Here is an 18,284-nt window from a genome sequence, read left to right as displayed (position 1 = left end):
CAATACTTTTGTCTGGCCCATTTTTGGAGTTTTGTATGAAATGGTCAATGTTTTGCTTTTTGCTTCATTCTCTTTTGTGTTTTTTTCATTTAAGACAAATTAAATGAAGATAATAATACCAAAGAATTTGTGTTTGCAATCATTTTCAGGAAGAAACTGAGTATTATCTGACAGAATTGCAGGGGTGTCAATAGTTTTGGCCACAACTGTATATACATAATGTGTATGGGGGAGCGAGGAGAGATAGCCGTCGGAATAATGGTCATTCGGTTGGCAGCTCTCACATTAAAGCCATTAATATTGTAGTGCAGAAAATTCCCTTTAATTGATGTTCTATATGTCCTCATTTAATACACGCAATATCCACACTGAAATGTAAAATCATTTACTTCTAAGGAGTTATATACAAAGTTTTCTGTTCTTCATAGAGCCCTGTGGTGAGGGGGCTCCTCTGCCTTTGAGGTGTGGAATGACATGTACATCTCTCACAGGCAGTTATTATTTTGTTTTTTGTTTTTTAGAAGCTTGAAATTGCTGGGTTTTGCTCTTTATGGATTTCAGCAGTGCTGACAGGGCCGGATCTACAGATTTTTTAGCGGATGTTCCCATTTCATCACCAGCTTTCAGTTTTTCCTGCTGTCTCTTTACTGTCTCTGTGTAATTGTTCTGCTCCTGTTCTCTTCTTCGGGCCTTTTCTTCCAAAACTTTGTCCATAGCTTTAGTTTTCTTGAAGTTGGGATCTGAGGGATCCACACTGTATAAATGTGATGTGTACATTGCGTGGAATCTTGAATCTTCAACATTTATCTGTAGGTATAAAAAAAAAAAAAAAAAGGATAAATATTTTTTAGGACAAGCGTTTTTTACTGTTTTGAAGGAGGTCAATGGTGATAAACCCTGGCTAAAAAGCACAGAGAATAGACTTGCTGCAAGTCATAAATATTCAATGTATGCACAACACTTCAGGTTTCTCATTCACTTTGCTGGCATCATGATTGCTTCAGGTTTTGCTAGCAAATCTGCATGGCAAAAATGTACCAAATCTGCAAGGTGTGCACAAGCCCTAAAAGCTGTACTGAACGCTGAGTAAGGGCTGTTTTTGCTTATGGAGTTGACAATAATTTAGGCTTTCATCTGCTTTTTTTTTTTACTCTGTTTGGAAGGTAAGTAGATGGATGAAATCCAGTGGTGGAACATAGAAGTCATGGAAATCCATAGCAAAAGTTTTAATTGGGCCCACCCCCACCCCCCCATAAAAAGGGGGTCACACCAGAGCATATCTCAACTTTCCTCCTATTGAACCCTATATTGTCATTTCATTGCATTCTGTGAATTTTTCCACAGTGTCCTCCACACACAAGGCATAATGACCCTTCTGTCACCCCTTCTCCCAGCAAAGTATGGTGGCAAAATTGTGATTGCCACACAGTGGTCCATACAGTATAATGGGCCCTAACACAACCATCCACACTATATAATGACCCGTACTAGCCCTCCAACAATAAAATGACCCCCACTCAGCCTTCCAAACAGCATACTGCCCCCTACACAACACTATACACAGTATGATGAACCCCCACAAAAACCTTTACATTGTATAATAGCTTGCATACAGTATAATGGTCCCCACATAACCCTGCAAAGAGTGTAATGGCACTCCCACAGACCTGCAAACAGTATAACGGCCCCCATATAGTCCTGCAAACAGTATAATGGGCCCCACATAATCTTCCATACAGTATAATGCACCCCCACATAGACCTGCAAACGGTATAATGGGTTCCACATAATCTTCCATACAGGATAATGGGCCCCACAAAGTCCTCCATACAGGATAATGGGCCCCACATATTCCTCCATACAGCATAATGGGCCCCACATATTCCTCCATACAGTACAATAAGCCCCATATATTCCTCCAGACAGTATTATGGGCCCCATATACAGTATAATGGGCTCCACATAATTCATCATACAGTATTATGGGCCCCACATAGTTCTCCATACAGTATTATGGGCCCCATGTTGTGCTCCAAACATCATTATGGGCACCATGTAGTCCTCCATACATTATTATGGGCTCCATATAGTGCACCATACATTATCGGCCCCATAAAATCGTCTATACGTTATTATGGATAATCCTCTATACATATACATTATTTTGGTGCCATGTAGTGCACCTTACAGTATTACATTACAATACAGGATGCCAATACAGTTGAAAGTACGATGATGGGTGGATGGGGAAAGAGGGTGCTAGCGATGGCCACGTGGTCTGTCGTCGTTGGCGGTATGCCACTAATGAAATCTAAGGGATTGAATGAGGGATTGTTGTTATAGGTGATACTGAATAACAGTACATTATGACCCCTTAAAGCTTATTCTAAAAAAAAATAAAATTATCCTCATTTATGGGATAGACGAAAACTTTATGATTTCTGAATGTCCGACAACTGGAACCCGAAACACAGGGATCTATAGCCAATCTTGAATTAAGTCCTGGTCGACGTCCGCTACATTCAATGTCTATGGGACTGCTGGAGAAAGCAGATTCCTGGGATCACTTTTTTTTTTTTCCATAAATTAAGGAGTTACATAGACCCAATAAAGGGGTTGTCTAGTACTAGGACCACTTCTCAAACTAAATGTTTGGCCCTGATAAAAATTAAAAAAAACAAACAAAAAAACCATACTCACCCACGTTGCCGGCACCGTGCCAATGGTGTCAGCACTCGCGGTCCCGGAGCTCTCTTGTGGTGTTGTGACACGTGGTGCCTCTGCCCCAAATCAGTGCTGGGGTCACTGTCTCCACCTTCGTATGAATTGAACCGGAAGAGAAAGTCAGGGCTTCAGCTGTTCCCTGACTCAGTGTCACAACATCGCAGGAGAGCTCCAGCACTACAAATCTTTGCCACCGCTGGAATGGTGCCAGCACGGGTGAGAGTGTAGTTTTTTTTTTTAATTTTATCGGGGCCAAACACCTAGTTCAAAAAGGGGTTGTCCTAATAGTGGACAACCCATTTATGATAATATCTCTTCTTTGAGAAATGGAGCCTTGTGCTTGCACAAGCAGGATTTAGGGTGGACTCAACAATGTTCCTTTTTTGCCAAGTCGCTAGCCCACTGAATACAATGGAAGAATCAATTAATTAACCTATTATTCTCATAAAATTGCCTTATATGTGTGCTTGCTTTCCTTTACGAGGTTTCCCCAGGAAGTCTTCTTTAACAATTTGATTACAACACTGAATTAAATTGACTGTGACCAATATGTGTTGGCAACAAGTTTTATAGAGCACACAAGCGCCATCATCAATACCGTCAAGTGCCAGTACATAAGGCTTGTATAAACCAAGCTTAGTGATCTCACGTGTTGTAATCAATTACACACTTCCCTGTGTGATGCGTCCTAGATAAAAGCAGCTGGCCAGAGGCCTTTCATCTTCTCATTTCCTCTAACACTTACTGTAGAAATATTTTGGCTGTCAGTAGACCCTTTAATTTTAAGAGGTCTCAATTGAGAGAGACTTTAGAAGGTACACTTGGAACCACTAAACGTTACCACCTCACTTCCACATACTAAGAATGGTAGCCCCAAAAAACTACCTACACCCACTGTATTGGTGTCTATATTGATGTATATAAATTACTGAGCCAAGGCGTGGACATTAACTGAGTGGGTACATTGAAGCCGATCGGCGGTTGATTAACAGACGAGCAGCCAGGACTTTGCGTGCGTACAGTAAAATCGGTAATACGATCGGTCTGTGCAAAAAAAGATGCTCTTGGCAGCACATGTTCTGTTTACACAGGACAATGTGCTGCCGAGAAAGAAGATTTCTAAGCAACTGGGACCCAGTTTTTGTTCTTGTTTTATTCTCACTGGTAAAATACGATTAAACGGAAGCTATCATCAGAAGACTGCCTATCGTTTAAAGCTGAGTGTTTTTTTAGATTCATATTGCCCGTTCTTTCGGGAAGGGTTTTCAGCAGGTTCCTTATCATCAGAGTCAGGATTACAATGACAGCTGATAACACAGGATCCACAATAGCAGATTTCACAATGAACCTTGCTCCCCCCTTTTGCACACGCTCATTGGATGCTTCAATACAAAAGTTAGGAAAGGGGTATAAACAGTGTAGATATGTAAATGTGTGGTATCCTAAAACAACAAGGAGTTACGGTTTAAAAAACAACAACTCCAATTTCTATTTTTTTTTAATTTTTAACAGACTAAAATTAGGTAAAAGAAAACATGGCAAAAAAACAGTAAAAAAAAATGCATTTAACACAAAAACCTGATTTAAACAATGGGTAATGTTCTGACGATGGCTTCCCTTTAGAGATTATGTTTAGTAACAGGTCTTTGGAATGAAATGGCGGCCATTCATGTGCATTGCCACTCCATTCAAAGTCTACAAGACTGCTGAAGTAGGGTGAGTAGAATGAAGCTCCATTCACAAGAGACACACTAGCCACGTTCTCATGATTATTAGGGTCCCAGATGTCGGACCCCCAACTAATCAGACACTTATTACCTATCCTGTGGAGACTTGATATGTTCTAATTACGGAATAGAAAAACCTGCTTAGGTTCTATATTTTTGTCTACCTTTCAGATACCAGTAGGTGGAGGTCACTGAAGACAGAACAGAGACGTGTAGCGTTCTATTATGAAAATTAGGGCAAAATTTTGAATCTAAAAGCAAAATTATTCTTCCCATTGCAATAACACTGAGCATCCGTGGTCCTCCTCAAAATGTAACCATGCGCTCGCTAACAAATGGAAATTAGAAACCATGAAGATAAAACAGGAAAATCTGAAATGTTTGTTGAGGGAATTTACTTTGACAATGGCACTTAAAGGGATTGTCTATTTTTCAATACCCTAAAGGGAAATGTAATTAACTAAAGGGGATCACCTGTTCAGGACCCTCATCTATTGACCATAGCGCACACCGATTACAAAGAATGTCACTCTGGAGGAGCTGTTGTGTCCTTCCATGCATAGATATCCCACCATTGATACGAATGGACACAGTGTAATACCTTATTTCCCCTGTGGTGGCACTGCAGGGATATTACACTGATTTCCAGATGATCACAAAGATTACAGCTGATCACTGCCAGTTCCTTCAGGCTGAATATTTATGATCAGCCTCTTATAAAAGGACCCATCAAACAAGCAGGGATTATCCATGGTGGAGAACCCCTTTTAGAATTGGAGTCCCATCTGAGCAAAGATAAACTAGGTGCCATTGAAGTCGGATCAAATAGAGTATTCGCTGCCAAATGCGAATGGGGTTTAAACGTCCATTGCCAAAACAAACAGGCATGTAAATGGTTATTGCAAAAAAGACCCCAAGAAGTTTTGGAAGCAGCAAAAACCATTGATACGATCTCAAAAGAAGAAAAAAACATAAGGGGGAAAACATTATTATATTTCTGCTAAAATTAGGAAAATTATGTCTGAGAGCAGCTACAAAGAAAACACATGGTGCTTTGTGGGCAGAAGGAAAAGAACCAAACTAGACAACAATAGCCGTGTGTTTTATTTCCCCTGCTATAATAAAAGGTCTGGATGGATGATGGGTCCTCCCCAAACTCTAACCAGCTCACTTTCTGGATGCATAAGGCTTTTATTTAAGATATTGAAGTATGTCTGTATTATGCCCCGGCATCAACCACAGGCGGAGTGTGTAATATCCACCATCTAACGCGCTGCCGTCATGAGAACATGGACATTTCTAACCCAAACTCTGATCTTTTGTTCTGCGCACTCATCAAACCAGGAGGAAAGAAGACAGAAATAAAAGAATTTCGCTAAAACTAATGCAACAACTTTATCCAACAGGAAAGTGCAGCTTAATGACAGAGTAAAAAAAAAAAAGCTAAATAATAGCTAAAGAGGGGTTCACACGAGCGGATTTCATAGTCCAATGCCAGGAATGACCGCGGGTCTTCTGACCTAAACTTACAGCTTCATGGACACATATGAGGCCGTCAGTTCTAGTCGGGAGACCCAGCAACAGACGGGGAATATACAGACTATGATATACACTCTTGTGAACCCGGCTAAAGAGAATATTAGGGTTACAATAAAAAGCAAAGCCTTGACGTAATGCCGTCATTTGGAATCCTTCTCTTTAGCCACCTTGGCATTTTTGGAATATGTCTGTCTGTGTGTTATTTTTGGGCTAGCCAACCCCGGTCACAAGACTGTCTAAAATATTGACCTAGTGATTTTAAGGGTTTGTCTTCTTTCAGAAAACTGTCATTCATAGGCTGCAGCAGCTATAGAATAAAAGCGAAGTGAGTATTACTTACTCTCCCCGAGTCCGGCGCCAGCTCTTCATCGCGGCCTGGTCTCTGCCGTATGACCGCAGCGCTTATGTCATATCACATCCAATCAATGAGCTCAGTGGCTTTGCTCCTATAGATGGCATATGCCGCTTTGCTCACTGATTGCAATCAGCGATCAATTTTTTTATAGCTAGTTGTTTTTTTATAGCTACAGTTGTTTTTTTATAGCTACAGTTGTTTTTTTATAGCTACCGCAGCCTATGATTTCTAAAGGAGTACAGCTACTTTTAGGCGTGTCAGGGATCAGAACGGAAAAAGCCGCACAAGCATGGCCACCTCTCCACTGACAGCAGCATGAAAAATGGGACCAGAGACTATCCTGACGATAGATCACAAATATCGGAGATGGAGGGGTACCACTTTAAAGCTATTTTTAACTTACTAGTTAAAAATAAGCAACAATGAAATTGACCTTTTATTAAAAAATACACTCCGTTGTCAAGAACTAAGTGACTTGTAATTTTCTGCCTGGGTGACCGGTTACCTCTGCTGTCTATAAGTAGCAGCTGAGAACAATGCTTACAAGCTCTTTGCTACAAAGCTGGCAATAGCTGGTCTGCAACTGAACTCCTTTGATGCTGCAGAGGCAAAGGAGGCATTGGTGTGCAACATCGGAGAATGCACAGTTTGGGGCCAAAGGCAACAAGAAGATGCTGGTCTGAACGGTCAACCAATAAGGCAGCAGAGTGGCTTGGGAGCGGGGCGCTCCTGAAGAATGAGGTTGCGAAAAAACGTATAAACTCAGTATGTCACCTGGACTCTTATAGATTAATATATATTAAAATGGGGGCTAAGTGATTAGAACTTTTACCTTGTCAGGACTGGGTTCTGTGCCTTGGAAAATACAAAGGATCATAACTTGGTCACCTAAAGAAACCCCGTACCTGGAAGTCATCCTCCACAAGTTTGTCCTTCTTCTTCAACTTCTTCATCTTGCTGCGACTCAGGTTATGATGCTCTACGATCTTATCAAAATTGAAATGCTTCCGGTCGTCCTCGACATCATCCATCATGAGCAACGCCATTTCCGCCTAAAAGGTAAATCAGCAACAGATTATTACAGACCAGTTTTTAATTGGAAAGAAAAAAACATTATAAATAGTTTATGACATATAACCATTAAAGGGGTTTTCCATGAACACAACATTTATTCCTGTCATTATTATAAACCGTCAATATCACATTGGTGGGGTCCGACGCTCAGAACTCCTGCTGATCAGCAGCTTGCACTATTCTTTATACTCGCGGCTTTGTTGGGCTGTGGCCAGTTCTAACAGCTGATCAGCGGGAGGTGCAGCAAGGATAAGCCATCAATACTGTGATCCTACAAACACTATTAGGGCAGAAGGAATAATAATAATAAATTTTATTTCTATAGCGCCGACATATTCCGCAGCACTTTACATTTCAGAGGGGACATGTACAGACAATAGACATTACAGCATAACAATAATCACATAGATCATAACAGATACCAAGAGGAATGAGGGCCCTGCTCGCAAGCTTACAGTCTATGAGGAAAAAAAAGGGAGCCACGAAAGGTGGGTGGTAATAGTTGCCCTGATTGTATGGACCAGCCATAATGTTAAGTGTGTAACAGTACAGACACAGAGGGCTAATGGATGCATAAAGCATGTGGGAACATGATGCGGGGAACCTGGTTATGGTAAAACATTTGGCTGTGCCACACAGGGATAGATTAGGTTAATGTGTTGAGGCGATAGGCCAGTCTGAATAAATGCGTTTTCAGGGATTGGGGACTAATCGTATTGATCTGGGAAGTGCATTCCAAAGAATTGGCGCAGCACGTGTAAAGTCTTGGAGACGGGAGTGGGAGGTTCTGATTATTGAGGATGCTAACCTCAGGTCATCAGCAGAACGGAGGGCGAGGGTAGGGTGGTATACTGAAACAAGGGTAATGGAGGGCTTTGTGGGTGAGGGTAATAAGTTTATACTGAATTCTGGAGTGGATGGGTAGCCAGTGTAATGACTGGCACAAGGTAGAGGCATCGGTGTAATGATTGGTGAGGAATATGATCCTGGCTGCCGCATTCAAGACAGATTGGAGAGGGGAGAGTTTGGTAAGAGGGAGACCGATTAGAAGCGAGTTACAATAGTCCAGACGAGAATGAATAAGAGAAACAGTAAGAGTTTTTGCAGACTCAAAAGTAAGAAAAGGTCGAATTCTTGAAATGTTTTTGAGGTGCAGATGACAAGAGCGAGCCAGTGATCGAATGTGGGGGGCAAAGGAAAGCTCGGAGTCAAGTATGACCCCAAGACAGCGGGCATGTTGCTGGGGAGTAATAGTGGAACCACACACGGAAATGGCAATGTCGGGTATAGGTACATTAGTAGCGGTAGGAAATAAAAGTTCAGTCTTTGACAGGTTCAGTTTCAGATATAGTGAGGACATGATGTTAGACACAGCGTTTAGACAATCACTGGTGTTTTCTAGAAAGGCAGGCGTGATGTCAGGAGAAGAAGCATATAATTGGGTGTCATCAGCATAGAGATGGTACTGGAAACCAAATCTACTGATTGCTTGACCAATAGGGGCAGTGTACAAGGAGAAGAGGAGGGGACCTAGGACTGATCCTTGAGGAAGGAATCCACCAGTGTTTCCTGTGGCCTTCACACCTGTACAAGAAATATGTAACATCTGCTGCAAAATGGTCATGCTTTGGATTTGAAAATCCACATCATGCTCGTTTTCCTCCCGCTACGCACTCCCCAGCGCACTGCCGCACTCCCCAGCACACTGCCGCACTCCCCTGCGCAGTATAGCTTCCGTTTCTAAGGAAACTACAGGACCTGTTTAGTGTTGTGGCCCCTCGATTCTATGGCTAATAGGGGTTACCCAAATCGCACCCCTCTACTAAATCAGAAGGTGACAGAATATGCTAGCTATTGAATTTTTCAACAATTAGAAATGATCTTCTGCTTCTATTTAACTAAGTAGAATCCAAGACAAGCATGTGCCTTCTACACAGGCAGTGTATAGTACAGCAGATAGAACTTCTGTACAAGTAGCCCGATATACAAGAAATCAGCCCGGTGCTAGACAATGTAAATTCAGGCAGGGCAGAGGGAATTCAGTAAGTATTCATATACTATGTACATGCCCTGACCATGCTGGAGTAAGGCTGTAATGTCGGCTTAAAGCCTTTCCCCCGAGCCTCCAGTCATTAATGAGCGGTCCACTGACTTTCTCTATCGTTCATCAAGACTGAACTAACCCTTCTTACTGACCGTGCACCGGGGCCGCCTGCGGAGGACAAGTAATATGATAAAACGAGCAGTAATCTAGCGATGTATGTTAGAGCAATCAGCAGAACTGTTCCCTCCACGATCACTGTCAGTAACACGACCGCTTCCTCCCGCTCGGTAATGTCATTAGCATGCAGTGTAAACACTCCCGCCGGTGCATACAGAGGTGTCTGACCAAATACACCAGGCGAGTACAGAAATCCTCTGTCATCTGTTTACCAGTCTGAAACAAACCATGAAATGTATCACTACACAGTGCGGTGGTTTTGGGATCCGGCTGCCAGTCCACAGGCATTTAGTTGAAAAAAAAAAAAAAAAGTTTTTTTTCTCTCATTTCACTCTTCCAGCATTACACAGCAACCCTATGTTTCCATTGTTAGCTAGCCATAAAATGCAATATATTTCAGTCCTCCCATTGTTTGTTTTATTTCTTTACTTTGAGTTTCGCTCCCACTGGTTTACCTCCATACAGATTATTAATGTCAATTGGTTGAGCACAGGTACAATCAGTCGGACTGTATAAAGCAGGATGAGAAGCGCTGACAATGAGCCACAAAACACAATAAAGCTTTAGCATTTATCAATGTGGCAATACTTGTCACTATGCAAAATGTTAAGGATGAATGTCCAGGTCCCTTAGACCCTGACCGATCAATCAAAACCCCGCTCTGGAGGGTCCATGGTGCCCAGGCTCAATATAAGTCTATGGGTCTGTACAATCATTCTCAGACCCATTTTGTACGGAACCACTGACTTATCATTGAGCCCGGACACAGCACCATAGACGTGATTTACGCAGGAGCTATGCACGGTATTTTGACCGATTCAAGGGGGTCTGTGGACTCAGACTTCAAAAGATCGGCAGCACAGGGCACCCCCTATACATTAACAAACTAACCATTAATCGATAGTTTCCTTTTAAAAACCTTTTTAAAGAACTATCCACTTTTAAACATGTTTTAAACTCAAATGTATGAATTTGGGGCCAAAAAATAATTTATTTTTACATTTGGGTTTCATAAAAGAAAACGCAGTTTACCTTCTATAGCTTGTGTGTTGGACTTTCTGTTGCTGGCGGCAGAATGAGTTAACTGAGAATCCATCAGTGAGTTCGTACTAATGGAAGGAGTTTAAGATCTTTTCTTTCTTTTTCTAAGCTCCTTTCAGCGGTTTTATGACGACGGATGATATCAAAATTGAATGTGCATGGAAACAAAAAGCATGGAAAAGCCAAGTTGCACAAATTTCTAATGAAACTCAGTTGCAAAAGTGACGTGAAATAAAAAAAAAAAAAGTCACATCGCCAGCACTGAATATAATCAATGAACTCAGCAGCTCAAACTATCTACTCAGGCAGAGCTGCTGAGCTCAATCATTAGCTGCAGTGCTGACAACATGATGTCAGCTCTGCAGACAAAAAAGCATAAGCCGAGTATTGATGCTGGACCCGGGGATGGCAAGTAAGAAAAAAACTAAAAAAAAACCAGAAAAGAAAACTTAAAATGTACTTTGAGTAACATTTTCATTTTAAGCTTCCGATTTTGTTCAACTTAAAAGGAATCTGTCACCCTTTTTTTTGGACTATTAGCTGCCGGCATTGCCATTCTGTAATGCTGTAAATAAGACCCCGATGTAACCGGAAAGAGAAGAAAAGCACGTTAGATTATACTCACCGGAGGGGGCGGTCCGGTTCATCGCCTCCCATCTTCATACGATGCCACCCTCTTCACTTCCTGCCGTGGCTCCGGCGCAGGCGTACTGCTCTGCCCTGTTGAGGGCAGAGCAGAGTCCTGCAGTGCGCAGGCGTCGAGAGAGGTCCGGCGCCTGCACACTGTAGTATTCTGCGCTGCCCTCAACAGGGCAGAGCAGTGTGCCTGCGCCGGAGCCACGGCAGGAAGTGAAGAAGAGGACAGCATCGTATGAAGATGGGAGGCGATGAACCGGACCGCCCCCTCCGGTGAGTATAATCTAACGTGCTTTTCTTCTCTTTCCGGTTACATCGGGGTCTTATCTACAGCATTACAGAATGCTGTAGATAAGCCCCTGATGTCGGCGCCGGCAGCTAATAGTCAAAAACAAAAAAAAAAAAAAAAAAAGGGTGACAGATTCCCTTTAAATATCGTCTAAAAAGTTCTATGACGTTCTTCCGCGCTTTGTATTTCGATTCCTGATTTTAATCGCTAGATCTGTTTGCCGCCATTGAATAAAAGCAATCATTTACATTCATGGTCTAAAAACTCTACAGACCCAAGGCCCTCAAAGACATTAGGTGACTCTTGGCCAAATGATAATACGACTCACAGCACTCTCTTCCCCCGTATGCAGTATCGCGCGTCTCCGCCGAGTGCTCCTGTATGTTCAATGAGACACTGACACGACTCCTCTGATTGACGCTGGTCTCACTGAAATGTATCCAGGTTAGGACATTTTCTGAAACCCCTTTAGATGACAGCGTCACCAATTTCCAATGCAGAAGCAGTCTTTACGCTGAGACGTTCTAATAACCCATCGGGCTGCACAGACGACCTCCTCTTACCCTGGCAGCCACAGTCTAGGATTCTCAGCCTTACCTCTCGCTTTTCTGTGTCTTCTTCATCTATTGATGACTCTTGGTCTTCTTGCCTCTTGGCACCGGCAGATTTCTTTTGCAGACCTGAAGTGCCAAAATAATGTGTTAAGTGCAACATTACTGCAAATGGAGGCGATTATATCTCTGCTGAAAATAGGAAGCAGCTATCAGGAGAAATGGATCCGGACACCTAAGATTTTGGCCTCTTCCAAGGCAGATGAAGCAGATCTGCTACAATGTATCGCAGCAGACAAGTCACCATTAGTGATGGGCTAAAGTACTGGGATAAGGTGTTATCTGAGCATGCTCGGGCGCTAACTGGGTGTCTTCGTCGTGCTCGAATAATATGTCCGTGTCCCCGCTGCTGTATGTCTCGCAGGTGTAACACATACAAGGATTGCCCGTTTGTTAGGCAATCCCTGCATGTGTTGCGGCTGTCCAACAGTCGCGAGACATGCAGCCGCAGGGACGCGGACATATTCGAGCACGACGAAGATGCTCTGATATCTTTACCGGAGCACATTCACTCATCACTAGTCATCCTCTCACATGTATTCACAGAAACCTGAGCAAACTGCTGGTGTGAACATGGCCTGAGCCGACATTGCTCTCTTATACATATATATCAGATTACCTGGCTTCTTCAGCTCCTCAGAGAAGAACGGGTCATTGAAATCCACATCGGATGGGACGTTATCCTCGTCGTCAGATTCCTCTACACCTTCCTGAAAAATGCAATTAAAGACGAATAGAACCAAAATGAGTTCTAGATCCCTTATAAATCACAATCATTATTACGGAACAAATATAAAAAAAAAGAAAAAAAAAGAAAACCTTTAAAATCATTTGTTGTATCTCAAATGTAAAATTAATGTAATATTTTACAAAAATGCTGGAAAAATAAATGGTTTGTGATTTTCTTTGTTTTTATGCCAATGGAGCGGTGTGAAGACTTGGCGAGCTGTCGTTTTTATCGGCTCTATTTTTGGGGTACATGCGATGTTCTGATTGCCTTTTAATGCATTTCTTGAGGAGAGGTGCAGTGGCCAAATAAACAGCGATCCTGGAGTTTTCATTCTTACTGTTTTTTGCCTTACAGAATTTACTGTACAGGATGATGCATTTTATATTTTAATAGATTGGACTTTTTGTAGATGCAGCAAAACCAAATCTGTTTATTATTTAAAGAGTAACCGCTGCTTTCATTTTTTCATAAACCATTAGTGCACATGAAAATAAGGAACTCTGTGATGTATCTTATTAGCGAGATCTGCTCCTTTCTCCTCCTGGACTGATAATTTTCAATATTCTCTATTTTCAGGTTAAATCTGTATTCAGTGAAGACATATTATTGCATTACTTAGATAGGAGATGACAGTTGGTGCTGATGAGATTCTATGTAGATGGAAGTGGAGTGAGGAGCTCTGCCTCTAGCTCCTCCCACACATCTACACAGAGCCTTATCAGTACAAACTGTCATCTCCTATCACTTCACTGAATACAGACCTTATTTGGAAACTGAGAATTTTGGTAATGAATGATCAGTCCTGGCAAAGAAAAAAGCTGACTTCTTTGCTAAAATATATTACAAAGTTCCTCCCTTTCACATGTATTATTAATCTGCAAAATAAAAATTAAAAGGATGCTTACTCTTTAAATGGCTTCATTTGTAAAGAGGAGGTGATATATATATATATATATATATATATATACACACACACACCGGTATATATATATATATATATATATATATATATTTAACATGATTATTATTTTTAACTTTAATTCTAAAATCCCTATAGGGGACTTATCCCTGCAAGTTTTGATCGCTTGTTCTATATGCTGATTCTGGGCTTCACAAGAGTTCCAAGATGGCAGTGGTGCAGACCTTCAACAGACCCCTTGCTGCCATGGTGAGGCATTGGCACCCTGTGAACACGTTGAGTGGGAGGAGGTGGGGAAAGTCATGGGCCTCCATACAAATGTCTGGGCAGGATTACGCTACTTAAATGCTGCTGTTGGAGACTGACCATGGCATTTTATGAGTTAAACAGCAGCGATTGGATCTGGCTCTGGACACTGCTGTTAATAGAAGATGCCATCTGTATAACACAGCCAGCACCCAACTGTGTGCGGCGCAGGCTCAGCTCCCGAGCTCGCTCCTTACACCAGCAACAGACAGAGAGGACTATTTACATTCTAAATTGGGAAAGGGTTAAAGATGCATGGGTCTAAGCATCATATCCCAACTAACCGACTCATGAGAAATCAGCGACAAGTTGACAAGTGCTAGATAATGGCTGTTTTTGTGACTCACCGCTAACGGTTACCCTCTCATTAGCAGACATGAACTTGACTGTGACGCATGTACTACAAGAATATTTCAGGATTACCAGCGCGTCTTGTAGGCAAAAGGGAAAACAAATAAGACAACTGAAGTCCTTGTACAGATCTTATGAGATATTCACAGACACATATGAGCCTGCTTTTTCGGAGACCTCTCCAGCGTCCCGAAACACAACGAAAATAAAGATCAAAGCCGGTGAGCGGCCATGGCCGTAACCAGATTATTTTTCTCTCTGTCACATATGTTTGTGATTGATGTGCAAGCAGAGGGCCAGGCAGACATGAAAACCCGTGGCAGAAATGTACACGAGCTCAGAAGTCTGGAGGTGCCAGGTACTGTTAACCCTTAAGAGCTACAGTAACACAAGGACTGCATTTCCGAGACACCGGTGTGTTCATACTCACCATCACCCTGGCCACCTACATACCAGCACACAAGACTCGGCCCATGGAGAACCACAATAAATTTGGAGGATATTTTTGAATTATAGATTTTTTTTTTTCTCTTAACGTTCTGATGGTCCTAACGTTTTATTTTTAAGTAGAGATCGCTGTATGGCCATGGTTCTATGTCCGGCTCTTGATTTTAAGGGTAGAAAAGCAATGTCGTGCGATCAGCAACATGATGTAAGTGGTACATGAACCTAATTCGTCTCTACGAGGTTTAAGTGTCGGACCCAACCCCACCAACCAGCTGTTTTTACCTCTGACGTCAGCTGAATGTAAGCAATGTACAAAGCCAACACCGGAGCTCCATACACTGCGCAGCGGATGATGCCAGTACTGCTGATCAGACCTAATCTCTTCAACAGGATCTGAGCTGCAGTACCTGGCACTGGCCACTAGTCAGAGTAAAGAGCTGTCGGGTCCACTCTGTACATTGCTTACATCCAACCAGCGGCAGAAGAGAAGGCAGCTGATCGGTGCCGGTGCCTCCACTAATCTCCTATTGATGACCCAGCCTAAACATCAATATTAGAAGCCCAGAGAACCCCTTTAAGATGGGACAAACCTTAGCTTATGTGTCTAGAAATACACTACAGGTGCTTTGTTGGTTCAGGAATATTGGGCACAGTTTGCCTTGCAAAGATCTGAATTTTCCATCCTCAGACTACATTTTTTCCCAGCTGCAGTTTGTTTTTAGGCTCGTTAAAGGGTCGGTATTGACTTGTAGGATTGCTACTTCCATAAGGTGGCGCTAGAGTTCAAGTCCTCTTCCTCTCTGAAGAGGCAATATGCATATTTAATCTAGAAAAAAAACAAAAACTGCTCCCCGGGTCCAGTGTGGAGGCTCAGGGTTGATTGTTTCTTATGCAGATGTAATGCCGACAGCGCTGCAGCCAATCACTGAGCTCAGCGGCTATGTGAGTTGACGGCACATTTCGTTCAGACACAATGAGCACAGTCATTATCTGCAGCACTGACGACATGCCGAAAATCCCAACGCCTCTTTAAAGAAAAATTGAGCCAGAGTATGAAAATCTTAGCAAGGATTCCACAGATTCCTCCATGGCTGGTCACTCATGATATAGTCAACACAACATTACCTTCTTCTTCCTCTTCAATTTCTTTTTGTCTTTTTGTTTCTGCAGGTACTTTTCCCATGGAGTTAGTTTATCTTTTCCCTCCAGTTTGTTTTTAACCATCTGTTCGGCGCGATCCTTTAGCCCTGGGGAGAAAAAGAATCCAAATATTAATTTATCATAATGGTGGGTCCAGGACGCTGCCACCTGCCGGTTTATTCCCATTAGTACAACTGTTTCTATAAGAGGAACGTCAGGTTCCGTTACTACTCTAGTTCTCTAACACCAATGTGTCAGCAGCAGTCATTCTAGCGGACAGTTGTGATACCTCCATTTATTATTGGAATTGTAAAATATATTGTATGGATCATTTACAAAGAGTAGAAGTTTCCTCCTGCATCTGGTATTTTAAAAGAAACAATAAAAGTTGCTGGGACATTAATCAGAGACTTATTTTGTTGTTATTTGGATTGTGACTCCATCGTAAAATGGTCTTTGAAGACGCAGATGATCATGTATTGAATCACAAGATCCTTTGGAACGCCTCATTTAGCACCAGGTCTGGAAATATGAAGCATCAAGCAAAGACAAATAAATGACACAGCGATTACCTTCTGCAGACGGTTTCTGGCCGGAGCCAAGCGCGAGTTTCAGTGCTAATGAACCTCGTCTTATTATCAGCGTTTAGATGTTAGGTTAACAGCAAAATGATGACAATGTACCGAGGAGCACCATGGCATACGACCTGCCACCACTTCTCTACATTAGAAGATGGGATTTATTCATAATACATTTCGCTATCTCCAAGCAGCGCAAGGGGGGTAGGACCCCGGTAGACCAAGTGGACATTTTTAATATGCAGTCTCATCTTACAAGACGTCACTGTTGTGATCACGGTAACATCTCTCTGTGATTAATAATCATATTGCAAAACAGCGTTAATCGATTGGCAGAGGTTAGAAAAATATGCAGCGTCTTCCAGAAACAGTGTCACTCGTATCACTAATTCCTTTTTCATATAAAAGTCTGACCTGCAATAACCAAACACAGCGACAGCCCACAGAACAGAGGGACTAAATATTCTAAATCACACACACTAAGGGGTTATCCAGGACAATGTAATTATTTACTGCGGGTCTAAGAAGTAACGGGCAGGTGGATGCTAACTAACTGCCTGCAGCGCCTGATGCTGATCTCTGCTGGCACAGACCGGTCACAGACCGCTCCTGCCGGGGATTCAATGGCTTCTGCTAAAGTCGCGTGGACATAGTTGCTTGTGTTCTGCCCTACTCTGCTTACGGGGCGTGACTGACGTCATCATTCTAATTGACAGTCGGGTCCCCACTACTTAACTGCGGGGAGCCGACTGTCAATTAGCATAATGTTGTGAGTCATACCCCATCGAAAGAACAGCTGAGATACTCTGTTGACGTGGAGCAGCTGAATCACCAGCAAGAGCGGTTGGTGACCATTTTGAGTCAGGGACGGGTAGAACAGGCAGGTAGTTGCCTCTATTAGCAACTACCAGCCTGTTATTGTTTTGTTTTTTTTAACTATGAGCCTAAAAACTAAGTCTTGGGACAACTTATTTAAAGCTCCGCCATCTTTGTCTACCATCCTACCAAAGCTCTGGGTTCTGTTAGTAACCTAATTTTTAACGACTTCCATAATTCAAACCTCCCACTCCCGTCTCCAAGATTTTTCTTGTGCTGCACCAGTTCCCTGTACAGTAATGTGCTACACCAGATAACCTGGAAACGGTAATTCCCAACACCCATAGAACCTCATCTATTTAGTCAGCTCCAACTCACTAACTTCTACATTTCTTCCTCGTCTACATCATTCATCACACCCTGATCCTTCTAAGTAAAACCGTCCCCAACACTTCACATACTCAGCAGCTCAATTATATATATATATATATATATATATATATATATACACACACACATACACACACACACACAGTACATATATATACACACACACACACACACTGTCTCCTTATTAATATAGCTGCACCATTGTATAAAACAATCAGTTTTTCCCTTTTATATTATCTTTCTTCCACATAGATTGTAACCTCTTGTCAGCAAGACCCTTAAGTCCCCCACACATCTTAGGTGAATTGTTGTGAGTTCCCTTGCTCGGACTTCTGAGCCGAAGCTCCCCCTGGTGGTTACTGGGAGTAGTAGAGCTGGCAAGGTTGATGG

The 18,284-nt window shown here is 42.3% G+C and overlaps 1 protein-coding gene across 1 annotated transcript in view; it reads right to left on the bottom strand.

Moving 5' to 3' along the window:
- Nucleotides 1–369: 369 nt before the first annotated feature.
- Nucleotides 370–18,284, bottom strand: part of ESF1 (ESF1 nucleolar pre-rRNA processing protein homolog) — a 65,789-nt gene continuing 47,874 nt past the window's right edge. Inside the window, exons 10-14 of the mRNA XM_073553811.1 lie at nucleotides 16,096–16,217; nucleotides 12,837–12,927; nucleotides 12,204–12,286; nucleotides 7,251–7,397; nucleotides 370–807 (exon numbers count right to left, since the gene is read on the bottom strand). Of these exons, the coding sequence (XP_073409912.1) occupies nucleotides 499–807; nucleotides 7,251–7,397; nucleotides 12,204–12,286; nucleotides 12,837–12,927; nucleotides 16,096–16,217 (752 nt within the window). The 3' untranslated portion in view covers nucleotides 370–498. The remainder of the gene's footprint in view (nucleotides 808–7,250; nucleotides 7,398–12,203; nucleotides 12,287–12,836; nucleotides 12,928–16,095; nucleotides 16,218–18,284) is intronic.

This window comes from Dendrobates tinctorius, unplaced genomic scaffold (genome assembly GCF_039654945.1).
Source record: "Dendrobates tinctorius isolate UK_male_01 unplaced genomic scaffold, ASM3965494v1 ptg000203l, whole genome shotgun sequence".
Taxonomy (NCBI): Eukaryota; Metazoa; Chordata; class Amphibia; order Anura; family Dendrobatidae; genus Dendrobates; species Dendrobates tinctorius.
This window is presented reverse-complemented; position numbering and strand designations above follow the sequence as displayed.